Raw genomic sequence first — 14330 nt, forward strand, 5'->3', positions numbered from 1 at the left:
ATAAATTTGGGACAATTTTCCAGACATTTTAGGGCATTTAAAATTTACATTTTTTTTTAATTTTCACTTTTTTAAAGATTTGGAGCCATTTTTATTCCAGACATTTGAAGTACCTATATTAATATCATATTTTTCCAAAAAGTATTATTTAATATTACATATGTTCCTGAAATTTAAAAAAGTTTCGTAAATCCTCCAGACCTTTGAAGGAATTTTCAACTTAATTCCAGGAAAATCAATTCGGAAATATTCCAGACACTACTTGAAGTTATTTAAAATGTTTCCAAAAATTTGTAGTATTACAGATGTTCGTATTTATACCCAAAATTTGAAGTAATTTCGTATATTTTTATAGATGTAATTTTCCAGATAAAAAAATAGGATGAAATTAGCTTAGAATAAAATTGAAAATTCTGGAACATTTACGATTTAATTTCAAATGCTTAGAACAAAACTTAAAATTATTTCAAATGCCTTAATTCTGAAACATTGAAATTGCACGAGTTGACTTCATACTCCTGGAAAAAATTATAAATTACTTTAAAGGCCTGGATAAAAATTAATATTTCGTATGAAATGCCTGCAAAACATTTAAAATCTATCTAAATGTCTGGATAATTACATAAAATATTGCAAAAACATGTGAAATCAATTGCCTGGAATAAAATTAAAAATTACTTTAAACGCCCTTAGTAAAAATGAATATCCTTAATATTATAAATTTACTTAAATCATCTGAAATAAATTTTGAAATGTCTTAAATATTAAACAAACGAATTGACTTTGTGATGTGAAATTTGAAAAAATTGACTTGAAATTTGCTTTGAAATTCCGAAAAAAAAATTACTAAAATACTCAAAATATTAATTAATTTAATGAAATTTTAAATATCTGTGTAATTTACCAATTGACTTTAAATTTCCAAAGTAAAATTGGAAATGAGTTTATTTGCTTAGAAAAAATTAAAATAACTTTATAAGAAGAATTTTTAAATGGGTTTAAATATCGGCCAAATATTCAGAAATTATATGTTTTTGATTTTGAATGCCTGGAATAGAAATAAGCAATCATTTTAATTTTTTATCAAGACATTTAAAAAAATTCTCTTTTTTTTTCGTTTTGATCAATTGTGATAAAATGTTCAATAAAAATTCTAAATAACTTCAATTGGGTGAATTACCTGAAATAAAATTGAAGCTTGCTTCAAAATTCTGGAACATTGAAAAAACTGCTTCAATATTCTAAATTAATTAAGGAAATTCTTAAATATCTGATACTTTACCCACTGACCTCAAATGAAAAAAAAAACGCAACTTCAATTGACTTGACTTCAATTAAGAGGAATAAATTTGAAAAGTGCTTTAAAAGTCTCTAAATTCTAAATTAGTTCAGGTATTTAAAATATTTACGAAATTCCTTTAAATACTTGAAATAAAATTAAAAATAGCTTTAAGCATCTGGAAAAAATTGCAAATTCTTAAAAGAATTTTAAAATGGGTTTAAATATCTAAAGAATTAGATGAAATCAATTCAAAATTATTTCTTATGCCTTAATTCTGAAACATTGAAATTGCACGAGTTGACTTCAAACTCCTGGAAAAAATTATAAATTACTTTAAAAGCCTGGATAAAAATGAAAATTACGTAAGAAATGCCTGCAAAACATTTAATATCTATCTAAATATCTGGATAATTACATGAAATATTGGAAAAAACATGTGAATTCAATTGCCTGGAATAAAATTAAAAATTACTCTTAATGTCCGTAATAAAAATTAAAGTCTTTAATATTATAAATTTACTTAAATCGTCTGAGATAAATTTTGAAATGTGTTAAATATTGAACATACGAATTGACTTTGAATGTCCGGCATTAAATTGAAATTTGCTTCAAAATTCCAAAATATTTAAAAAAAAATACTAAAATACTTTAAATATTATATAATTTAATAAAATTTTAAATATCTGTGTAATTTCCCAATTGACTTTAAATTTATAAAATAAAATGGAAAATGAGTTTATTTGCTTAGAAAAAATTAAAATAACTAAAAAAGTTCCTAGAAGAATTTTTAAATGGGTTTAAATATCGGCCAAATATTCAAATTGACTTTGAATACCTGGAATAGAAATAAATAATCATTTTCATTTTTTATTAAGGCATTTAAAGTAATTTTGTTTTTTTTTTGAATACTTGAGGTAATTCTTCAGACATGTTGAAAATTCCTTTATTCTAAATATTAAGTTTTACTTTTAAATATCTGCGGGAATACCACAATTTACGAAATTACTTACAAATGCCTGGAATAAATTTAAAATTTGCTTTAAAGGTCTAGAACTGAAGGAAGCCTGTTTAAATGCCCGAAATAAAATTAAAAATGCCTGGAAAAAAAGTTGCAAATTCCAGGAAGAATTTTCAAATGGTAGTTTAAATATCTAAAAAATTGCACCAACTACTTAAATCTATTTAAATGCCTCAAACTAAATTAAAACTTGCTTCATTAAAAAAATAGTTAATAAATATTTGAAATATTAATTAATCCAGGCATTTGAAGTCAATTTATAAATGTTTGAGATCCTACTAGAAGTAATGCCATATTTTAAGAGAAATTTGTAATAATATATTTTTTCAATTTTATTCCAGGCCTATAAATTAATTCCGTAAAGGTTCCAGACCTTCATCACAATTTTCAACCTTATTTTAGGTATTTAAAACCATCTTAAATCTGCAGTCATTTCCAGAATTTTAACTCAATATTCAATTATATTTCATAGGTCTCAAGTCAATTTTAAAACAATATTTAGTTGTATTTCAGACATTAAAGTAATTTTTAAAATTTTTCATATTCTTCAAACAATTAACATTTTTATTCCAGGCACTTGAGGTCAATACGTAAACGTTTCAGAATTCTAATGCAATTTCGATAAGAAATTACCTTGAAATAAAATTTAAAATTGCTGGAATATTTAAGAAATGACTGGAATAAAAATTCAATTCTCATTTTTAAGATTTGAATGTTCAACATCTTCTAGTAGAGTCAAAATATCGATAAATAACTTGTTATATGTTTTTAAAAAAAATCGTTTATTTTCCTAGACGACCCTAAAATAATAATTTCATTAGAGCCTAAAAGGCTCATTTTGGAAAAATTGTACCTAGACTATTCTATAAATACCATTAATGACTCTTTAACCTAGAACATAATTTACAGAATATTCCTAGTTTAAAGTGACATTCCTGAGACTCCTTGGGCATTATTAAAGCTTTCCTTTTATCCACTACTTGGCAATTACTTTAAATGCCTCAAATAAATTTGAAATTTGCTCTAAAGGTCTAGAATTGAAAAAAGTCGCTTTAAATGCCCTGAAAAAAAAATTACAAATTCTTGGAAGAATATTAAAACATGTTTAAATGTCTGGAAACTATTCATAAAAATATAAGAATCTACCTTAAGTGCCTGGAATTAAATCGAAATTTGCTTCATTAAAAAATAGTTCCAATATTTGAAATATTAATTAATCCAATTTATATTCCAGGCATTTGAAGAAATTTCGCAAATGCTTTAGACCAAATTTTTAATTTTGTTCCAGGAATTTAAACACATCTCAAAATTGTCTAACAATTTGCAATTTTTTAAGAGATTTTAATTTTTTCCAGGCAGAGTAGATTTGGAAAGAGTCATTTCATATATTTCTAGGAATTTTTTAATTATTTCAGAATTTTGAAGTATTTCTTAAATGTTTGGAAATTTTGAAGTAATTTTCATTTATATTTTAGACATTTAAAGTAATTTCGGAAACAGTCCGAAATTTTAAAGGAAATGTTAATGTTATTCGAAGCACTTGAAATCAATTCGTACTGAATAAATTAAGTGCAATTTTCCAGACATTTTAACACATTTAAAATTAGGTAGGTAATTTTTACTTTTTTGAAGCATTTGGTGTCATTTTTGTTCCAGACCTTTGAAGTATCTAAATTAATTTAATAGTTTTTTTATATATTTTGTATATATGTATATTTAATTTAAAAAAGTTTTGTGAATCTTCCAGACCTTTAACGAAATTTTGAACTTAATTCCTGGTTAATCAATTCGGAAATATTCCATACACGACTTAAAGTAATGTATATTTTTATAGATGTAATTTTCCAGATAATACTCACAACCATTTTAAAACTTTTCCAAGAATCTTTTAAGAGTTTTTTACTTTATTCCAGACATTGAAGTCTAACGTTTTTTAAAATTTCAAACATTTAAAGTAATTTTAATTTTTTATCGGGAATTCAAATGCCTGGAAAATTCATTTAATTAAACTCCATTTAAGTACAATATACACGGGTTAATTACTAGTTCCACTTTTATGCCTTTCTCAACTATAGACCCAATACTTCTAAACCTCCTAAAAACCACCAGAAAAAAAAAGAAAAAAAATTAACCAGGGTGATAGATACCCTTTTGCCTTGATGTACATGTGTAAAACAACCCATACATTTTTAATCACGGTATTCGAGAGGGTGGCAGGAGGAAATGGGGTGGGAAGAAAAACGACCTGGGAAGTTATCGCACCCCCGAGACTCCCGCTATAACCAATAAAACTTAGCTATGATCCCGAAACACGGCCAGTGTGTAAATATTACGTAAACAGATACAGTAGCGGCTCTATTTGCATTTCAGGTGCTTTCAGGAGCGTTCTCTAGGGCATTTGGCAGGAGAAGAAGAGGGCGGATTCGCTTGAATTTTCTTTTTTGATTTGCATTAAATTTTTTAGGTTAAATCAAACGTAGAAAGCTGCCCAAACAGTGAATCTTATAATTTATTGTTGAGGAAGTAGTTCATTCTGGCAGTGGGTAACTAAAGATGCTTCGGTCATCCTCCACTAAATTTATTTAAAATATTAATCCTACATATTTCGGATATATAACATGTCCGTCATCAGGGATACTATAAAAGAACCAGGGAAACTTATAAGATTGTTAAATTACAAAAGTAAATTTAAAACCTTTTGTAATTTAATAATTTGAATCTATATCTTATAAGTTTCCTCGGTTCTTTTATAGTATCCTTGATGATAGGCATGTTATATATCCCAAACAGGTAGGATTAATATTTTAAATAAATTTAGTGGAGAATGACCGAAGCATCTTTAGTTACCCATTTATAATTTATTATTGTTTATAATTAGAGAGGGCCTCAGTTGTACCTGCACCCCCAGTTCGAATTTCGATACGGCCTTTAATTACTGTAGCAAAAAACGTCCCCCATATACGCTCCGATATTTTAAAATATGATTTAATTGGTGAAACGCGAGTTTTATACGTATATAAAAATGTGAAACTTTTTCCAGGGGATTAATTAGTGAAACTCGTACCACACCTGCTGTTTAACGACAAAAAAAGATGCTTTCGCCCCTTCCCGGATCCAAGTTTGGAAGCCAAGAAGCCGGTTCCCTTTGTTTTCCCGTCCTCTTCCCAAATAGTTCAAGTTCGGTAAACTGGTAAAAATAATGAGGCAATAAATCCATGTGAACATTGCGCGAGAGGTAGAAGGGAAAACTGTATAGTCCTTTATTTTAACCGAATGACATTGCGGATCAGCGAGGCATGAAATAGGGAAATCCTGCATAAGGATCCCCGCTAATAAACGGCCGTATGTCATACCCGAACTGGCTGGCAAATTTACTGTGAAATATTTTAGGGGTTTTCTTTTATTTTTGCCCAAAGGAAATTAGGCTGATAAATCAGGGCGATGATACGGAACAAAATTTTTTTAATTCGTCTTAGGAATTATGAAATTACGTATTTTCCTTATTAAAAACGCATATGCGCCAAAAAACTGGACTGTAGGCACATTCTCTCTCTGTCGGTAGCATAGGGCTTCGCTATTAAAATGATCAACGGAGACTTCTTATTCTTCCATTGATATCTACCTAAAAGATTAATTTGAGAGGAATGTAGTCTAAAGTAACAATTAAAATCTAGCAATAAAGTATCATGCTGCATTTTGTCTTCAATCCCTTTTGTTTCATCCGCTTTTAAAATTACTTCTAAATATTTAATTTGATTGTTTTAAACTAATTTCAGTTAAATTTGACTATAATCTGAGTATATATATGACTAAAAACTTATGTCTTTCCTTTACAATAGACATTTTACTTGAATCTGATAATCTCGATTTGTAGAAAGTGTAAATGAGCAAATGACATAAAAAAATTAAAAAAATTAATTAATTTTCCAGGCATTTGAAGTCCTGGTAAAAAAGTTAAAATTACTTTGATGATTTTTGAAATATTTGGAACACTTAAAAGACTTCTAATAGAGTTTTAAAATGGTTATAAGTATTGGCTGGAAAATTTATCCAACACACGAAATTTTGGAAATAAATATGACAATCTGTAGTACTACAAATTTTTGAAATGAAATAACTAAAAAACTACATGACATATTCAAAAAATATGTAAAATAACTTTAAAGGTTTGAAACATGTAAAATTATTTGAAATACTAGGAGTAAAAATAAAAATCTTTTGGAAAAAACCTGAAATTACTTAAAGTATTTGGAATATTTACGACTTAACTTTAAATGCCTAAAGAAAAATTAAAAATTACTCCAAATGCATAGATAAGGTAAAAATTACCTTATTCCGGAGACGTACGAATTGACTTCAACTGCTTGGAATAAAATTAAAATTTCCTTTAAAATTAATTTTGGACTATTTTCGAAATTGCTTTAAATGTCTGAAATATAAATGAAAATTACTTTGAAATTTTCAAACATTTAAGAAATACTTCAAAATTCTGAAATACTTAGAAATTCCAGAAAATATAAGAAATGACTCTTTCCAAATCTACTCTGTTTGGAAAAAATGAAAATCTCTTAAAAATTTGTAAGAGAATTTTGAGATGTGTTTAAATTGCTGCAAAAAAATTTAAAATTTTGTCAAAGGTCTAGAGCATTCGTGAAATTTCTTCAAATGCCTGGAATATAAATTGGATAAATTAATATTTCAAATATTGGAACTATTTGTTTAATGAAGGGAATTTCAATTTAATTCCAGACACTTAACTAGATTCTTATATTTTTTTTAATAGTTTCCAGACATTTAAACCCGTTTAAATATTCTTCCAAGAGTTTGTAATTTTTTTCCAGGCATTTTTAATTATATTCCGGGCACTTAAAGCGGCTTTCTTCAAATCTAGACCTTTAAGGCAAATTTTAAATTTATTTGAGGCATTTAAAGTAATTGCCAAGTAGTGGATAAACGAAACGCTTTAATAATGCCCAAGGAGTCTCAGGAATGTCACTTTAAACTAGGAATATTCTGTAAATTATGTTCTAGGATAAAAAGTCATTAATGGTATTTATAGAATAGTCTAGGTACAATTTTTCCAGGATGAGCCTTTAGGGCTTTAATGAAATGAACATTTTAGGGTCGTCTAGGAAAATAAACGAAATTTTTTCCTGAATTTATGATACAATTTAAAAAACCACGGATAATAACTTATTTATCGATATTTTGACTCCACTAGAAGATGTTAAACATTTAAATGCTAAAAATGAGATTTGAATTTTTATTCCAGTCATTTCTTAAATATTCCAGCAATTTTCAATTTTATTTCAGGTATTTAAAGTAATTTCTCATCGAAATTGCATCACAATTCTGAAACGTTTACGAATTGACCTCAAGTGCCTGGAATAAAAATGAGAATTGCTTAAAGAATATGAAAAATTTTAAAAATTACTTTAATGCCTGAAATACAACTGAAAATTGTTTTAAAATTAACTTGAGACCAATGAAATACAATTAAATACTGAGTTAAAATTCTGGAAATGACTGCAGTTTTAAAATAGGTTTAAATACCTAAAATAAAGCTGAAAATTGTGGTAAAGGTCTGGAACCTTTACGGATTTAATTTAAAGGCCTGGAATAAAAATGAAAATATATAATATTACAAATTTCTCGTAAAATATGGCATTACTTCTAGTAGTATCTCAAACATTTATGAATTGACTTCAAATGCCTGGAATAAAACTAGAAATTACTCAAAATATTTGGAATAAAATAAAAATCAGCTAAAAAATTGCAATTTTTTGGAAGAATTTTTAATATGGGCTTATACTCCTCGAATAAAATTAAAAATTGTACCAAAGGTCTGGAACATTCACGAAATCACTTTAAATGCCTGCAACATAAATTAAATTAATTTTAATTTAATTTGAAATAAATTTTAAATTAATTCCAGGCATTTAAATTAAATTCTTGAATTTTTTGATTAATTGGTGCAATTTTCCAGACAGTTAAACGCATTTGAAAATTTTCGTTGCAATTTTTTTTCAGAGATTTTCAATCGTATTTCAGGCATTTAGGGCAGTTTCCTTAAGTTCTATATCATATTTATTCTATGCATTTAAATTAATTTCTCGACTCTTCAAATAACGTCAACAGATTAAAACGAACTCAATTAAAATTCCAAAATAATTTTTTGGAAAATACATAAAGTTCTGCAAGTGTTAAAGTTACAAAACTAGAGAAAATTACAAATTATTATTGAAGAACTTTAAAATAGCCGGACAATTTCACGAAAAATATCAAATATTTAACAAATAGAAAATGGGTTTAAATGCCCTGGAAAAAATGGATAATTGGTTGAGAAACCTGGAAAGTAGAACGCATTATTAACAATTTGTCTATATAATGTAATAATTTTTTTTTATTTAATTTATTTATATAGCTTTTTTATTGATTAAAAGCTATTATTATTATAAAAATAAAAAATTGTTCCAATTACCTAGAAAAAAAATTAAGAAAAGCTTGAGATACCTGAAAAACCAAAAGAAATATATCAAATATCTAAAAGATAAAAAGTAGCTTTAACTTATTGAGAAAAAAAATTAATGATAGGTCGAAATACTTGGAAAATGTGAAGATATATAAAAAATACTTAAAAAATAGAAAATTGCTTTAAAATGACTGAAATAATTTAAGTGACTGAAATATTTAAAGAATTAAATGAAGTATTGCTTTAAATATTTCTTTTGTTTATTAAAAAATAGAAAATGGCTTTAAGTACTTAGAAAAAAAAATTAAATAAGTTGAAATGCCTGGAAAATATTAATAAATGTATTAATAAATGTTTAAAAAATTGAAAATTGCGCCAAATTCTACGAATAAAACAAGAAATAGCTTGAAATATGCCATTTTTTAATGCCTGAAAGAAAAAAAACTAAAAAAGTATGTCAAATATTTGAAATATATCAAATATTTAAAAAATTAAAAATTGCCTGAAACACAAACGTCAAAAATCTAAAGAAATATATAAAAAATGAGTTGAAATATCCGGAAAATGTGCAGAAGTATTTAAAACATTTAAAATATATAATAATCTTTATTTAGCATAAAAAAGCTACATATAAAATTTAATACGCCTTACAAAACTCAATAAAATAAAAAATTGCTTTGGAAATCTAGAAGAAGAAAAATTAAAAATGACTGGAGAAAATAGAAATAGGTTTTACCTGGAAAATATAAATAAATACAATAAATAATTCAAAATATGAAAAAATATTAAACTGACTTCAAATGCCTGGAATAAAATTTAAAATTATTTTAAATATCTGGAAACATAAAACGAGAAATTTGAGGTATTTTAAGGATTTAATTTCGAAAAAACTGATAAATTAGGGAATATTTAAGATTCCATTTTTAATTGTATTTCGGGCATTTAAGGCGGCTTTCTTTAGTTCTATTTCATATTTATTCTATGCCTTTAATTTAATTTCTCGACTCTACAAATAACGTCAACAGATTAAACTGAACTAAATTAAAATTCCAGATTATTTTTTGTAAAAATTCCAAAACTAGAGAAAATTACAAATTATTATTGAAGAACTTTAAAATAGCCGTACAATTTTACCAAAAATATAAAATATTTAACAAATAGAAAATGGGTTTAATTGCCCTGGAAAAAATGGATACTTGGTTGAGAAACCTGGAAAATAGAACGCACTATTAACAATATGTCTATATAATGTATTTTTTTTTTTTCATATTTAATTTATTTATATAGCTTTTTTTACTGAATAAAAGCTATTATTATTATTATAAAAATAAAAAATATCTGAAAAAATAAGAAATTCTTTCAATTACCTGGAAAAAAAATAAAAATGGCTTGAAATACCTGAAAAATCAAAAGAAATATATCAAGTATTTGAAACATGAAAATTGGCTTTAACTAGGTCAAAATACATGGAATATGTGAAGATTTATAAAAAATAAAATAACTGAAATTTTTAAAATATATCTAATATTATTTATTTATTTTATTATTCATTATTTATTTATTATATTCCTTTAATTATTTCTTTTAGTTTAATTTTATTCAATAAAAAATAGGAAATGGCCTTAAATACTTGGAAAAAACTAAAAAATAAGTTGAAATGCCTGGAAAATGTTAATAAATGTTTAAAAAATTAAAAATTGCTATAAATATCTGGAAAAAATAAAAAAAATCCTGAAACATCCTCAAAATCAAAAAAAATATATAAAAAATTAGTTGAAATATCTAGAAAATGTGAAAAAGTATTTGAAATATGTGAAATTTTTAATATTCTGTATTTAGCATAAAAAAGCTCCATATAAAATATAATACGTTTTACAAAATTCAATAAAATAAAAAACTGCTTCAAATAATTGCAATATATTTTTAAAAAAATGACTAAAAAAAATAAAAAAAGGCTTTACCTGAAAGATATGAATTAATACAACAAATAATTCAAAACATGAAAAAATAATAAACTTCACTGACTCCAAATGCCTGGAATAAAATTGAAAATTATTTTAAATATCTAGAAACATAAAACGAGAAATTTGAGGTATTTTAAGGATTTAATTTCGAAAAAACTGATAAATTAGGGAATTTTTAAGATTCCACTCTAAGCTTTTGGAAAACTTTTAAACTCTTGGAATAAAATAGAAAATATTTCAAAAAATCTGGAACAATGAAACATATCTAAAAAAACGGGATATTTAAGGTATTTCCAGGATTTAACGATATTTATAGATATCTCGAATAAATGACAAATTAGAGCATTTCCAAGATTCAATGATTGGAATAAAAATTATTTAATTCCATGCTTTTAAATTTCTGAAATAAAATTCAAATCATTTAAAAAAAATTGAAAATTGCCCCAAATTCCAGGAATAAAATAAGAAGTAGCTTGAAATAGATAGAAATATTTTAAATATTTAAAAGAGAGCGAATGATTGAAAGTTTCTTCAAATGCCTGACAAAAAATGTCTTTAAATACTTGAAAAACTAAAAAAGTGTGTCGAATATTTGAAATATAGCAAACAGCTTTAAGTACATGAAAGAAATATGGGTTGAAACTGAAACTGATAACATTTGAAATTTTTAATATTCTGTTTCTTAGCATAAAAAAGCTCCATATAAAATATAATACATTTTACAAAATTCAATAAAATAAAAAATTGCTTCATATACCTGCAAAATATTTTTTAAAAAATTGATCTAAATTTCTAGAAAAAAAAATAAAGAAAAAATAGAAAAAGGCTTTACCTGGAAAATATAAATAAATACAACAAATAATTTAAAACATGAAAAAATATTAAACTCCAAATGCCTGGAATAAATTTAAAAATTATTTTAAATATCCGGAAACATAAAACGAGAAAGTTGAGGTATTTTAAGGATTTTATCTTGAAAAAACTACTAAATTAGGGAATTTTTAAGATTCCCTTCAAACTTTTTAAACAATTGAGAAATACCTCTAAATACCTGGAATAAAATTGAAAATATGTAAAAAAATCTGGAATAATGAAAATTGTCTAAAAAAACGGAATTTTTCAAGGATTTTATCTCGAAAAAATGACAAATTTAAAAAAATTCCATGTTTGGAATAAAAATTATTTAATTCCCTAAAAAAACTGAGATACGCTTTTAAATTTCTAAAATAAAATTCAAAATTCCAAAATTCAAAAGTTTATGGACTTTTACTTTAATATATTGTTAGGATTTAATCTGCAAGAACTCTTTTATATCATCCAGTCATTTTGAAGGGTTTTTAGTATTATTTCAGGAGTTTAAGTTTTTTTTTAAATATTTCTTTTAAATTTTTATATTCTTTAGACTTTTCAAAAATTTTTAACCCTATCTAATTATTTTTTTTTTAATTTTAGAAAATTGGAAATTTTTATAATTCTGACATTTATTCTCAATTTCCTTCCAGGTATCTAGGGCATTTAGGGCATTTGCTATAGAACCCATTTTGAGCTCTCTTTCAAATGATTCCAAGTATTAGAATAATTTTTAATTTTATTCCAGGCATTTGGAATATGTCTTCACGTGTTCCAGGCCTCTTGAGTTTTTTCCTTTTTATTCCAATCATTTATATATATCAATCATGACATATATAAATAAAACTTTTCTATCTTCCAGGTAAAGAGTTCTTAATAAATTTTTACTCTATATTAGCTATTTACTCCTAACCAGAATTATCTGCTCTCTCCATTCCACTAAAAGGATTCCCATTAGACACACACACATAAAAACCGAGCGTGCATGCTTTCCCATTTTTACAACCCCATAAAATTCCACAACATTGTAAACGAAATTTCACTTGATGCATTAATAATTTCCCAAAAAAAACTTACCTGGACTTAAAGGCTCGTTTTCTGGCAATTTCGGCTTTTGCGCCCATCCAGAGACCACCAGCAGCAACAACAGTAGAACAGTCATAGTTCTGGAACAAAAAAAGAGCATTTAACTTAAAATTGTTTCCAGTTCATAAATTGCTTTTATAAAATATGCTTTCAGTGCAGTCGAAATGCCTTTTAAATTAAAAACGACGTCAAAGAAACGAAAACAATTAAATCCATCGAATGGAACATCATCGCGAAATAGCAAAGAGAGAAGGAACAAAAACGATAAAATCGTCTCCCGATTGGAAATAATAATTATAAATGTCACAATCCGTTCTGCAATCTAAATAATAATTTCTGGATCGTACAATAGGAGCTCGAACGACTTAGGGAAATGGACGTTTTAAACTACGTAGGAGGGTGGGAAAAAACAACAAAAATGACTCCTTACGGTGGCGTTAACACTTCATTTAAGTGGATAAATAACATTTTGGTCCCCGGATTAATCCCGGACTCTCTGTAAACTGACAAATGTTGACAAATAGGGCCGGGCTTTGAGACAGTTCCCATTTATCTCGAAGCGTTATTCGGAATTAGTATGATACGAGTACGATAAGGACGTTGTTATACCACCACCACCCGAAGGTATATCGAGTCGTGGGATTTATGTTGCAGTTTATTAAGGGGCGAGGGCTATTAAATATAACTTTGAATGTTTGTTTTTCGATCTGTCTTCAAAGGGCATTTTTGGATGTGCTTCGAGGGGTTCTGGAGGCTACATGTCTGCTTAATAAGAAACTGGTCTGTTTAAAATACGTAGTAAAATAAAAACACAAAGTCAAAATCACAGTTGTTTAATGGACCAAATACAGCCCTTGGTATGTTTATTTTTATTTTGTTTTATATTTTATCTACTAAGGTACTCTAATTAGTCTAACTTTACTTGAAAAAAAACCTCTTCATAGATTATGTGTACAAATTTTCAAACTGTATTCATAGGAAAAAAAAACAATATTTTCGAAATATATTTTTTTTTCTCAAATTCTTGTACAAATTTGGAAAAACGCTTAAGTAGGTGTCTAACGAAATTGTTCATGAAATATGTATACAAATTTTCAGAATGACATCTGGTCAATTTTTTGAGTTATGCACTTTGTGTCGAATAAATAGAAAAAAAAATCAATATTTCCGAAATATATTTTTTTTCTCAAATTCTTATACAAATTTGGAAAAACGCTGAAATAGGTGTCCAACGAAATTGTTCGTGGAATATGTATACAAATTTTCAGAATGACATCTGGTCAATTTTTTGAATTATGCACTTTGTGTCAAATAAATAGAAAAAAAAATCAATATTTTCGAAATATTTATTTTTTTCTTAAATTCTTATACGAATTTGGAAAAACGCTGAAATAAGTGTCCAACGAAATTGTTCATGAAATATGTATACAAATTTTCAAAATGACATCTGGTCAATTTTTTGAGTTATGCACTTTGTGTCGAATAAATAGAAAAAAAAATCAATATTTCCGAAATATATTTTTTTTCTCAAATTCTTATACGAATTTGGAAAAACGCTGAAATAGGTGTCTAACGAAATTGTTCATGAAATATGTATACAATTTTTCAGAATGATATCTGGTCAATTTTTTGAGTTATGCACTTTGTGTCGAATAAATA

The 14330-nt window shown here is 25.9% G+C and overlaps 1 protein-coding gene across 1 annotated transcript in view; it reads right to left on the reverse strand.

Annotated features, from left to right (window-relative positions):
- Nucleotides 1–14330, reverse strand: part of LOC126736922 (semaphorin-2A) — a 713174-nt gene that overhangs the window by 589124 nt on the left and 109720 nt on the right. Inside the window, exon 2 of the mRNA XM_050441559.1 lies at nt 12663–12751. Within this exon, the coding sequence (XP_050297516.1) occupies nt 12663–12747 (85 nt within the window). The 5' untranslated portion in view covers nt 12748–12751. The remainder of the gene's footprint in view (nt 1–12662; nt 12752–14330) is intronic.

The sequence above is a fragment of the Anthonomus grandis genome, chromosome 5 (assembly GCF_022605725.1).
Source record: "Anthonomus grandis grandis chromosome 5, icAntGran1.3, whole genome shotgun sequence".
Classification (NCBI taxonomy): Eukaryota; Metazoa; Arthropoda; class Insecta; order Coleoptera; family Curculionidae; genus Anthonomus; species Anthonomus grandis.